Raw genomic sequence first — 14011 nt, 5'->3', positions numbered from 1 at the left:
AGAGAGAGAGAGAGAGAGAGAGAGAGAGAGAGAGAGAGAGAGAATATGTCCGACAATATAACGTTTGACCTTATGTTGTAAGGTCATTCTGTTGAATATGGGGTTGTTAGTTCTTATGCACAGCAGATTTGTTAGTGACCTCAGATCAAGTTACATTATGCCTGTTAGACACTCGTTTGGACACTCGTGAAAACCTCAAGAACACCCACCCTTCCTCATTATTTCTCAATATCTGTATTTGATTCACTCATTGCGCTGTCCCTCCTTGCTCTCTAGATAAGTAAATCAACAAACAAACAAACATACAAATGAATGAAACCTATGTGCTCAGTCCCATATAACATACATACACAATTACAGTAAAACTCTGATATAGCGAATTTCTGGGGACCCTCTATAAAAATTCGCTATAAGCATAATTCGCTATATGTTTATAGTGAATTCATAATTCAAATATAACGAATTCGTTATAAAACTGATTTCTTATATATGTATATCAGTTCTATAAGAAATCAGCAATCGATATACTTGCGTTTATGTTGTTTTTAAGAGAAATGAAGCCTATATATTTTTATACAAGAAATATACACATTGATTTATATATGATAATTTATCTTGATGGATTATTAAGGCATGCAAGAACATGTTGAGAGAGAAATGTCAACAAAATTTTGCGCAATAAATACATAGACAGTCTATTGCAATTGTCATTTACTTGTTGCTTTACACAAATAAAGAAGTGTACGATAAAATAAATGCAACCAAACTTCAAATTTAATTACTGAGAATAGTAAACAATACCGACAATATATTTCCTAAACGTATGTGTAAGTATTATTTTGCGTTAACAACCTTTTTTTAAAAAAATACAGAAATTTTGTAATAAGTGTGGATCCTTTATGTCAATGGAAAATGATTGTTCAAAATCACAAAGAGTTTAAAATGAAAAAAATAAATTCGTTATAAAAGGTGATTTTTACGTTCATTTTTAATTCAAGGGGAATAGGAATTTTCTTCGTTATATCCGTAAATTCGCTATATCCGTGTTCGTTATCAACGCAGATTTTTATATAAAATATATAAAGAATTTGCAGAGAAAATCGTTTTCACTTCGCTATAGCCGTAATTTCGCTTTATCCGTGTTCGCTATATTCGAATTTTACTGTATAGCTCAATCGGTTCAGAAAATCAAGAGTGACAATTGAAAGCAGGTGGTTATGATTGCAGCTCGCAGTGCTTTGAGCTCGCAATGAAGATATTTCATACGATTCATAAACACCAGAGATATTGCAGAATTGCTGAAAATTGTGCAGAGCTCGTATAATGTAAACGTATATGGTACCAATTTTGATGCACCAGATGCGCATTTCGACAAATAATATATCTTCAGTAATGCTCAAACCGAAATATTGCAATTCCGAAAAATAAGCAATGTAAAATAGATAGTTGGGGAAACACGGACCACTGGACACACCAGAGGTGGAACCAGGTGCATATGAGGATTAAGCATCCTCTGTCGAGCAGTCACACCCTCCTTAAGCCTTAAATGAGGTTATTTGTAGTCAAAATCAGTTTGTCAAGAATCGGTATGAAACACGACAGACACTTATTTGACCCATTGAAATGTTGTTTTGGTAAAATAGGTCGTTATAACGACCACATTTATCTATATATCTATTTATCTCTCTCTGTCACCGTATTTCTGCATATCTCTCTCTCTCTCTCTCTCTCTCTCTCTCTCTCTCTCTCTCTCTCTCTCTCTCTCTTTGTATCTTTTTTATTCTTTTATTAGAAGTCTTGAAGGATTGGATGTTTCCCCTATGATATGAAATCAGGAAAAATTTTGCTATTTGTTTGTCGTATAAAACATCGAATTTGGGAAGAAAAAATAACACTGCCCAACTTTATGTTGTCATTGCTTTTTATATTGATTTGTGTACGGGTTCGGCCTCGAGTTTTAGATTTTGTCTTTGTGGTAAACATCACACACGCAAATATGTTCCGCTGATAAATACTTCATCAGCTTTGAGTAAAATGCAAACAAATGATGCCCTATTTTGCTCTCAGCCGTCCCATATTATAAGAAAATATGACAATAGAGAAGCTTAAGTCTCAATTCCTACCACGAATGCAAGGTATGGTAAACACAAATCCCTGGGCACAACAAAAGAGAGGGCAGGTGACAAGTCCTCCACAAGCCTTTACTGAACTCCTCATACATGTTATCACAATTAAATGTATATCTTAATCTTCTTACCTGCAAATCGTAAATAATAATGATAATGATAGATAAAGATGATACTATTCATATTCATAACACAAATTACTCTAAGACGCGCTTGAAGGGTAAGGCGAGGAAGGCAACAATAAAACACAATCAAATTAAATTTAATGACAGTATGACATAAGATCTTATATCTGTAAGAATATCTTATTAGGTTTTGTTTTTGCAATATTTTCTTCATCAATATGGAAAATATTATTCCAAAAGTGAATTTGTATGATTTAAAAAATAATAATGGTAATCTAGTGCATGTCATGAAATTCTAAAAGTAATTGATGTTGGTTTCTGGATGATGGACAGACAGACAATTCGATAGCATAACCATTGAACATTAGTCTTTCACTTGACTGTAAATGATTTGGTCAGTACTGTGTGAATTGTGCAGTTTGCAGAAATGTCCAAATTACTTTAAACACTTTAAAATTGATCCCCCTCTGCAATTTCTCATCTGTGATGATCATATCAAAACTTTATGAATATATGCACGTCATATTGATTAATATGTCTACTGCGAGATGTGAGACATCGGTGAAATACTAACTATGATGATAAATGCACATACACGTCACTGAAGAATAGTGACAGTAAAATAACTGCGCGCACTTAACAATACTGCTATTTGATACCGCATTTGATACCCAAGAGGAATAAACCTAAACGTTTTGTATTATGTTGACTGTGTGTCAGATACGCCAACTTCAATTGGTTCATTAGTTTCCTGATGCATGGTGCCAGGGTATCGGATCAAATAATGGAACTAAAAGGCAACAATAATAGAAGTCGTTAATAATACAACAACCGTACATGTACACAAAGCGACTGTTAGTCAGACAGGATATAGTGAGGAGTTTTGTAAGTCAGACAGGAGATGAAGAGGACTTCTGTAAGTCAGACAGGAGATAGTGAGGGCTTCTGTAAGTCAGACAGGATATAGTGAGGACTTCTGTAAGTCAGACAGGAGATAGTGAGGACTTCTGTCTTTGGCTGTGGGGTTTTTTGATCATTACTTAATCGGACTTGTGCTTATAATTTTGTTAGTTCTCTTAGTATAAAAATGAAAGTCATCACTATATTGATTCGCTGTTTGATGTACATCATTTTATGTACTTCATCAAAAGCAGATGTAAAACCCCAAAGCTACGTGATGAAATCTTCACTTGACAACAAAGTGTCGAATGTCAGCCTCATGGCAATACATCATGCGGAGTCCCTCGCTAAATGTTCCGCTATATGTGGTGGTGAACGTTGTGCATGTTTTGGTTTTAATCCCCAACTACAGAAATGCCGCATCCATCAATCATGTGACCAATCAGACATAATCATTATTGAAAGAGGATGGAGGAATTTTTATCCTGACGGTATGTTGTCTCACAAACCTAATTTTTGGGGGTTGAACTTTTCTAGGACTTTACATACTATGTTCATGAATATATTACATAGAATGTTGGTGTGTGTCCCATCACATCCTCATTTGGAAGTACAAAATGTACACACACACATACACACACACACACATACACAAACACACACATCCACATACACATACACACATACATACACACACACACACACATACACAAACACACACATCCACATACACATACACACATACATACACACACATTCGTTTATCTTATCCAGCAAATCCTTTAAAACTTTTATATTCTGTTTTGTTAACAAAAATGCATACGTCGACAACCGAATTAAAATACCTATATCAGTATGTACATTTATTAGCACTACAACTTTAGATTATTTGTAGCAATCAATAACTGTATACGTCTTTCTTTCAGTGCAACATTTGCATAAAAGCTGTATGGAGATTTTACAAAGTTACCCAGACGTGGAAGGAAAAGATGGGGTATATTCAATAAACGTCAATGATCAGGAAAAGAAAGTGTACTGTGACATGACTACAGATGGAGGGGGCTGGACGGTGAGTACATATAAATCAGAAACACAAACCGTAAGGCTTTCTCTAGAAAGTGAAGATACTGTTGTAATCCCACATATTCTTTGTTAGATATATCAAGGATCTGAGCGTTGTATCAACAATTGCCAGCTACATGCCATCATTCTATAAATCGAATTATTGTGTATTTGAGATTGAGTAATTCTGACAATATTATAAAAACAACATTTAGATGGTTTGGTTTACATTCATTTTAAATACGAGTAATCGGTGACGTCACAGATACCTGGCGATAGCCTACACTATAGTAGAGTGGTCACCTTATCTCATTGGCAATATTAAAAATGAGAAACTTAAATCCTCCAGAAATAAACTTTGTTGGGAGGTGCACTTAGGTAGGTACATCATTTGTATCAAACGCACGGTTCCATAACAAACATCCGTACATTAAACACACGGTTCTGTAACAGACCTATCCGAATTGTACAGCAAACGCACGGTTCTGTAACAGACCTATCCGTACATCAAACGCACGGTTCCATAACAAACATATCCGTACAGAAAACGCACGGTTCCATAACAAACATATGGTTCTATAAATACCTTTCCATACATCAAACGCACGGTTCTGTAACAAATCTCTCCGAATTGTACACCAAACGCACGGTTATGTAACAAATCTCTCCAAATCGTACACCAAACGCACGGTTATATAACAGACCTATCCAAATCGCACATCAAACGCACGGTTCTGTAACAAATCTCTCCGAATTGTACACCAAACGCACGGTTCTGTAACAAATCTCTCCAAATTGTACACCAAACGCACGGTTCTGTAACAAATCTCTCCAAATCGTACACCAAACGCACGGTTCTGTAACAAATCTCTCCGAATTGTACACCAAACGCACGGTTCTGTAACAAATATCTCCGAATCGTACCCCAAACGCACGGTTCTTTAAAAAATCTCCACGTATTTTACATGAAACGCACGATTCTATAAGAAATTTCTCGGAATTCTACATTAAACACACGTTTATGTAACAGACATCTCCGAACACTAAACGCACGGTTTTATAGCAGACATATCCGTACACCAAACCCACGATTCTATAACAGATATCTCCCAATTGTACATGAAACGCACGGTTCTATAACATACCTCTCCGGATTGTAAATCAAACACAATGTGTTCAAATTGTGTTGAGTTGTACAGTTAAAAATAGCATTGTTATCGGTCGAAATCACCTGTTTTAAGTTCACCAAAAAATCCATTACATCGATTCAAAGATTTAACAATTTATATACAAGCATTTACAGTAAGACATATCAATGGATGGATACTAACATACAGAAGGCCTAATCGATGTTCACAAATCATCGACCGATGTTGATTTACCACCAACAATGAAGTTGAATTCACACACAATGATAAGTGTCTTTTATACGTTGCCGTAAATAGGTCATTAAGTCCAGTCCCCAGTAATAGAATATAGAAGTAATTATACCATGTCGCGTCATACCTCAAACTTTACAATGTAAAACTTATACGGTACCAATTTTAATGCACCAGATGGACATTTATACAAATAATGTCTCTTCAGTGATGTTCAATCAAAATGTTTGAAATCCGAAATAACAATGAAGATTAGAGCTATTATAGTGAAAAACAGCGTGCCAAAAAAGTGGATTCAAATTCGTCTAAGGATAAGAACTCTGCATGAGGGAGATAATCCTTAATTTTGAAATATATTTGTAAATTTTACAACAGCAATTAAATATATATCCGTATTTTCAAGCTATTAATACAATGTATTTGGACCAAAATTGATATAATATCCTAGATAATTCTAGGTTTTGAAATTATGTCATTGGAAATAAACAGTTTATACCTTACTGTATTTCAGGTTTTCCACATATCGTTCTAAAATAGAACACTTAAAATCGTTATAGGTGGCATGTGGCAATATCTAATACAAACGCACTACACAATGATATGGTCAAATTAAGGTTACTTGTACAGTCAAATATATTACAGTATTTTTAAATTGCATTAATTACACAGTTAAATAGGATAGAATCGTTTATTTAAGTTCCAAAGAGTAGCGACAATTCCTATACATTCTGAGATTAGTTTAATAAGCTGTGTTACCATGACTAGTAAAGAGAAGACAAACATGATGGAGACTTGAACACAGTGCACTTCGATCACATGATCAGCATCCTTTTTGTGTATAATATGTTGATTAATCTCCCATCTAAACTAAATAAGGATATAGTAAGCATACATTTGAAAGACTCTCAAGAACTCTGTATAGAATTGATTACTTCACAGAATATAAAATTTGTAGTTTGTATATTTTGTAGGCTATCCAAAAACGACAGGATGATTCCACATACTTTTATAGGAGTTGGACAGATTACAAGAAAGGATTTGGAGACCCATCCAAAAACTACTGGATTGGTAGGATTACTATTCATGTTACATGTAGAACAGATGATCACTGTTCGTTATCTTCACCTTGAGAGTAGAACAGATGGAATAGAAAACAGGTTGACATTGGATAAATGACTTAAGGTATTCCATGTATAATGAAAGGATAATGAACAATTTTGAAGGATTTAGATCAACATAAATGTTTATTGCTAAATAATGATGAAAGTGAAGCAGATGAAATTCACATGACTGGTAAATGATTAAAAGCTGACCTTTTTGCACTTAAGACTTTTTTGGAAGAGTTGTCTTCCCTTTGTAAAAATAAGAAAAATCTAATTTTTTAAAAAATGTATGTGGTCAATGATTAATTTTATTTCATATTTTCATTAAGAGAAAGTGTATGTAACATTCTACCAAGAGATTTGTACGAAAATATAATTTCTTCTTAAAATATTGTAATAAAAAATGCTTTTCCCATATACCTCAATGTTAAATTCTAGGTGAAATAAATCAAACAGTAAACAAAATTCTTGAAAATTCCTATGGTGGATTATTTTTATTTGATGGTTCCTTCAAAATGATACCATGATTACAAAAATTCCACCATCCATTTATTAGATATGAAATATGGTCATTATACATTGAATACCTTAAGTAGAATACAATCCAGACGAGGTGTTAACGTACCAGTTTATGTTTTGATTGTTATAGAGACACAACATTCATTTATGCATAAGTTTATAACTTTTTGGGGATAATTTTCAATTTTGGAATATTTTAGAGAAATTATTTTTAATCCGAAGAAGCATCTGGTACAAACCTACATAAAATCAACTCCCATCTGTACTTTCAATACTTTGATTAAGAATTCCGATTGAACTTGGCTCCAATGAGAAAATTTGTAATATTTCTTAATTTTGGCCATTTCATTTCAATTTCTTTTTAAAATATATTTTTCTAATATATGTGTTTTTTTAATTGACATGTCTTCTGAAAATTTTCTCCGCACATTTAAAGATACCAAAAAATAACGTTTTCGATTTTCATCAATGCATTTTTATTCAAAACAATAGAATGTTTATCTGAGTCGTTTAAGCATGTTTTCTTAGAAATGCATATCATGCATCACATCACAACAAAATCTAGACTCTAGAGTATCTTATTTGCAAACAAAGTACCCTTTTTGTCATTCCGGGATACATTAAAATATTCCTATAATTAAATGAGAGCTTCTGTCACCTTTTCGATGGTGAAGTCGTACTTCATAAGAGGTATTTTAACGAGCCATCAAAGATATTTAGTGTAATGAGGTACTTTAAAAGATATATATGTTTAAAATGTATATACGGGAAGAAAATAATACGCTTGCTTGCACGGAACCGTTATAAGGTAACGAATGTTCAGTACCAGATCATGCACAATATGTTGGGTACTTTTTGTAAGCTTGGAATCAAACATGCCCGAAAATTCTAGAGGAACAAAAAAAAACAACAATTAATTTCGTGTGAAAAGTTTATTTTGCATATCTTTTTGCCAAACTGAATATAATATAATTTATTTTCATGCATCAGGAAACGATGCAATTCATCTTTTAACAAAGACAGATCAGGAACTACGAGTGGAGCTGTTGAGTTTTTCTGGTGAGAAAGCACACGCCCTGTACTCCGCATTTCAAGTTGAAGACGAGAACAGTAAATACCGGCTTACAGTATCGGGGTACTCAGGAACGGCTGGTATGTATGTTTTACATATCCTAACTTACTACAAAACAAAACACATTCAAATCACAAGCACAATATCAGAAAAAAATAAATTTAAGATATAAAAACGGTCAATGAATATGGTCTTAAGAGATCATTGCATTTATTTGCACTAGATGCAAACTATATTGGCATAACCACCACACATAATTGAGCATTTGATTGGTTAATGTTCGTGTGTCGTCACCGATCGCAGTAGCAAAGTGGTAAATTGTTTTCTTCATAGCCGAGATATTGTGCATTGGAGTCCCGCTCGTGTCATGACCGAGTTAAATATAAGTTAAATCTAAGATGGGTATTTATTGCTCATACGTCAAATGCTTGTGATGCGGCACGGTATGTAATAACGAGACGGTATGTAACAAGGCAGCGGTATCTAACAGGAATAGTGACATTATGTCTTCCGTCTACTGTCGTGTCTCTCTTCCTTTCTATTTTTTCTGGTGGTGTTTATTCTCGTAGTCAGCCAAAAAATTCAAAATCTAGATAAGCCAAAACTTCAAAATCCTGGATGGGGTAGAAGGAAAAACACACACAAACTAAATGACGATCTTTACTCACACCTCACTATCTTAAATTGTAATCAGTCGAGGGGGAGGAGTTAGCAAGTGTTCGTCTTCTTCTACACGGGTCCAATTCATTGGGTCACATGCTGTCTGCCAAGTTACAGCACATAGCGATTTTGAGGACGTTCTTTGCATACTGCTTTTGACTGAGGAATACTCCGATTAACTTATCAAGATATGGACTTACTGCGGGGTGTGACTGTCAACGTTCGATACATCCACTTTTTCAAGCTTACATCATTAACGCTTGATAGTACTTTGAAGAAAAGGGGGGTATAACACAACGTATTTTGCTTTGGATTGTAAAGATAGTTTTTGGATGTAAACTACAAGGAAGAATGTACGTTGCAAAGCAAGTGAACAATGGGTCACATCGCTCACCTGAGTCTGCTAAATCCTGCGGTTACTACTCAATACTACTTTGAAGACAAGGGGGTATAACGCAGTGTATTTTACTTTGGATTGCAAAGATGGTTTTGAATGTGAAACTATACGGCAAAATGTACGCTGTCAATCAGCATGCCAATGGGCCATACTGCTCATCTAAGCCATCTAAACCCTACCGTTTTTCATAGTCATTAGGAAAAACAACAAAGTATAACCGGTTTAATATATAAATATGAAAGTCGTAACTGAAATAGTTCAGGGAAATTTAAAAAGGTCAGGGATTTTTCAAAAGTAATTCAAACTCCAAGGTCAAAAGATCGAACACCATTTTGTCAAAAGGTTTTGTCCTTAAAATCTATACACAGAATATGAAAGTCCTACCTAGATAGTTTTGGTTATGCTTAATAGGTCAAACGATATGATATGAAATAAAAGGCCTTGTAATAAGAAATTTATGTATGATAATTATGAAAGATCAACCATAAGTACATGTAGTTCAAAACATATTGTGTAGGTCAGAATTTTATTTCAACTAGGTCAAATTTCCAGGTCAATATCAAAAGATCACACACCATTAAATCACATGAAAGATCTGACTGCAAAAAAATCAAAGCATTGTTAGTGTGTGTTAGTAAGTATTATCTGTAAATGACAGTGAGTATGATCAGTATGTGTTAGTAGGCATGATTTAAAATAGCTCTAAAAGTTCATTGTTATTTCGGATTTCAAACATTTCGGGTGAGCGTCATTGAAGAGACATTATTTATCGAAATGCGCATCCGGTGCATCAAAATTGGTAACGTATAAGTTTTACAGTATGGCCGCTGGGTAGACACCTCTGCTGGTGGACTGTTAGTCCACGAGGGTCACTACAGCCTAGTATGTAAGTACTTCGTTATTAGCTTGAAGATACTGATGTATGATTAATTGGCCTTATACAATTTAGAAATTCATTTCAAAATTAAGGATTACCTCCCTCACGCATAGCTCTTATCCTTAGACGAATTTGACTCCACTTTTTTTTGGCGATCTGTTTACCCCTAAATAGCTCTAAAAGTTCACCGTTATGTTGGATTTCAAACATTTCGGTTGAGCATCACTGGATAAACATTACTTGTCGAAATGCGCATCTGGTGCACCAAAACTGGTACCGCATAAGTTTTACATCAGTATGCGTTAGTAAGTATTATCAGTATGTGTCAGTAAGTCTTATCAGTATATATTGATGTTTATAACAGTTATCAATACTTTGTTGTAGGAGACAGTTGATATTTATAACAGTTATCATTACTTTGTTGTAGGAGACAGTTGATATTTATAATAGTTATCAACACTCTGTTGTAGGAGACAGTTGATATTTATGACAGTTAATAATACTCAGTTGTAGGATACAGTTGATGTTTATAACAGTTATCAACACTCTTGTAGGAGACAGTTGATATTTATAACAGTTATCAACACTCTGTTGTAGGAGACAGTTGATGTTTATAACAGTTATCAACACTCTATTGTAGGAGACAGTTGATATTTATAGCAGTTATCAACACTCTGTTGTAGGAGACAGTTGATGTTCATAGCAGTTATTAACACTCTGTTGTAGGAGACAGTTGATGTTGATGACAGTCATCAGCACTCTGTTGTAGGAGACAGTTGATATTTATAACAGTTATCAACACTCTGTTGTAGGAGACAGTTGATGTTCATAACAGTTATTAACACTCTGTTGTAGGAGACAGTTGATGTTTATAACAGTTATCAACACTCTGCTGTAGGAGACAGTTGATATTTATAACAGTTATCAACACTATGTTGTAGGAGACAGTTGATGTTCATAACAGTTATTAACACTCTGTTGTAGGAGACAGTTGATGTTTATGACAGTTATCAACACTCTGTTGTAGGAGACAGTTGATGTTTATAACAGATATCAGCACTATGTTGTAGGGGACAATTGATGTTGATAACAAATATCTATACTCAGTTGTAGAAGACAGTTGATGTTTATAACAGCTAGCAATACTTTGTTGTAGGATACAGTTGATATTTATAACAGTTATCAACACTCTGTTGTAGGAGACAGTTTGGATTACAGTAATGGACAGAAATTCACTACACGTGATCAGGATAACGAGATGTGGAACATCGGTAACTGCGCGGTACACCATCAAGGAGCCTGGTGGCACGCTAACTGTACTTACTGCAACCTGAACGGGCAGTACGCCAATTATGCTAAGTTAGATTGGACTAGCCCGTACTGGTATGATTGGAAAGAAGAAATGGCGTTAAAAGGGACCGTAATGCAGATCAGACCTAAGAATTAACATCAATATATATCGTGCTTAACAGATCTGTTAACATCAAAGGACACCGCGCTTAACAGATCTTTCAACATAATTGTAGACCGTGTTTAATAGATCTGTTAACATCAATATACACCACGCTTAACATATGTCTTAACATCAATATGTACCGCGCTTAACCGATCTGTTAACAGCAATATAGACTGCTCTTAAACAGATTTTTTAACATCAATATATGCCGCGCTTAACATATCTGTTAACATCAATATATACCGCGCTTAACAGATGTGTTAACATGCATATATACCGTGATTGACATATCTGTTAACATCAATATATACCGCGCTTAACAGATGTGTTAACATGCATAAATACCGTGCTTGACAGATCTCTTAACATCAATATATACCGCGCTTAACAGATCTGTTAACAACAATATATACCGCCTTAACAGATCTGCTAACATTGATATTTACCACGCTTAACAGATCTGTTAACAGCAATATATACTGCGCTTAACATATATGTTAACATCAATATATACCGCGCCTAACAGATCTGTTAACAGCAATATATACTGCGCTTAGCATATATCTTAACATTAATATATACCGCACTTAACAGATCTGTTAACATCAATTTATACTGCACTTAACAGACATGTTAGCATCAATATGTACAGCGCTTAACAGATTTGTTAAAATCAAAATATGTAGCGCGCTTAAGAGATGACAAAATTGTGTCCTAAAGATACTTATTTTACATCATAAATCTATGATGAAAGCAGGTGGTGATCCGGGTTAGAATATATCGTCAGTACCCCTTGCTTGTCGTAAAATATTACTAAATAGGGCTGTTCTTCGAATGAGAGGGCAAAAACCGACGTACCATGTCACTGCAGGTACTGCGCGATAAAGATCCCTCTCTGCTCAAAGGCCGAAAGCGACGAGCATAGGCCTAAATTTTGCATCCCTTCACCACCAATGGTGACGTCTGTATGCGAGTGAAACTTTCTATGAAGTGGGATAGCAACGGATGGCTCATCAATACCAATGAAAGTATACGTATTTTAACAATTTAACCGTTAAGTAGTGAATGGTAGCACGTCGTGTGGAATGACTATATTATATGTATATATAATTCTGTCAAACAAATGATCAACATAGTATATGTACTACATGATCTGTATTATTTTGAATAATACATTAATGTTTGTGGTGTATTATTAATCATCATGATACTTTGTTGTGCATATTGTAAATATGTATGCCATTGAATGTGTTCTAAAAGAAATAGTTTGTATTTCAGATAATGATCATCATAGAGAAAGTTATTTTGATTCATGCAAATAATCATCATAACGACATCTTATTTTGACATAGGCACCTATTTTGCATTACAAACAACTAAACTTAGGTAACCTGAATTCTGTAGAGGTACAATTCCTTAATTGTTCAAGACTTTCGTCTCATTAATGTTCATTCATTATTGTGGGGTGGTGAATTTCTTGTTCAAGATAAAAAAAAAACATGGCTTTTCTTAGCTTTTGGAAAGATATTCGTTAGACTGGCCGTTTTAATTTTGCTCCAAGTTAATATCTAAGCGATAAATGATGTAACAATGTAAGCGATATATACTATGATACAGTATCACGCTTTTTTTACACATATAAATATCTAAATAGTTATTTATAAATGCTATGATATATGTAATTGTATAATACGTATTTCTTCAATAAATCGCTTATGCACAAGTTCAACACGTTTAGTATTTATATTTTTTAAATACCTTCAACGGATCCGAATCTACTGCATAAAAAGACTTCGTAAACCAGCACAGTGACTGTGGAATCACCACTGTTCATGGGGGATTGATGTTTATGAATTTTGCGGGTCACACTTACCCATGAATTTACGTGTCCTCGAACATATTTTTTCCTAAAATCAAGTACAGTTGTGGAATCGTATTGCTTACCCTCGTAACATTACGGCGCTACGAACCAATACCATTTTGCTTACCCACGAACATTACCCCCCGCGAATTAAAATGATTCCAAAGTAAGTTGTACCCAGACTTCTATCAAATGCGCTTCATCCAAAGTTTTTGCGCCTGCGCGGGTTCCAATTACATGATGGTTGATTATTTGTAGAAAAGAGGAATAAGGAATACACATCACAACTAACAAAACTGTTCTGACCCGGGGTACACTGACAAGAAATATCTTAAAACAATCGCTCCCGACATAACACATGTTTTGCAAGTGTGTTAGTGTCTCTCGTTTAAGTATTAAACAAACGTATTTATATTTATAAAAGCAATACAATAAAATATAAATTCAAAATGGAGTACATTTAGTGATATTTTT

General features: G+C 34.4%; 1 protein-coding gene across 1 annotated transcript; it reads left to right on the top strand.

Annotated features, from left to right (window-relative positions):
• Positions 1-3156: 3156 nt before the first annotated feature.
• Positions 3157-13397, top strand: LOC125662249 (fibrinogen-like protein A). The gene is made up of 5 exons (XM_056146896.1): positions 3157-3642; positions 4078-4220; positions 6564-6660; positions 8205-8366; positions 11420-13397. Exons 1-5 carry the CDS (start codon positions 3339-3341, stop codon positions 11665-11667), a joined length of 954 nt encoding a protein of 317 aa, XP_056002871.1. The 5' UTR covers positions 3157-3338; the 3' UTR covers positions 11668-13397.
• Positions 13398-14011: the final 614 nt, after the last annotated feature.

Source organism: Ostrea edulis, chromosome 8 (genome assembly GCF_947568905.1).
Source record: "Ostrea edulis chromosome 8, xbOstEdul1.1, whole genome shotgun sequence".
Taxonomy (NCBI): Eukaryota; Metazoa; Mollusca; class Bivalvia; order Ostreida; family Ostreidae; genus Ostrea; species Ostrea edulis.
The sequence above is the reverse complement of the archived record's forward strand: the minus strand, read 5'-3'. Positions and strand labels throughout refer to the sequence as shown.

Bases quoted from the DNA above. Each gene is read 5' to 3' on its own strand.
- LOC125662249 (XM_056146896.1), top strand. From the start codon at position 3,339: ATGAAAGTCATCACTATATTGATTCGCTGTTTGATGTACATCATTTTA. The intron at 3,643-4,077 runs GTATGTTGTCTC...TCTTTCTTTCAG, and splicing joins GAGGAATTTTTATCCTGACG to TGCAACATTTGCATAAAAGC. The intron at 4,221-6,563 runs GTGAGTACATAT...TATATTTTGTAG, and splicing joins CAGATGGAGGGGGCTGGACG to GCTATCCAAAAACGACAGGA.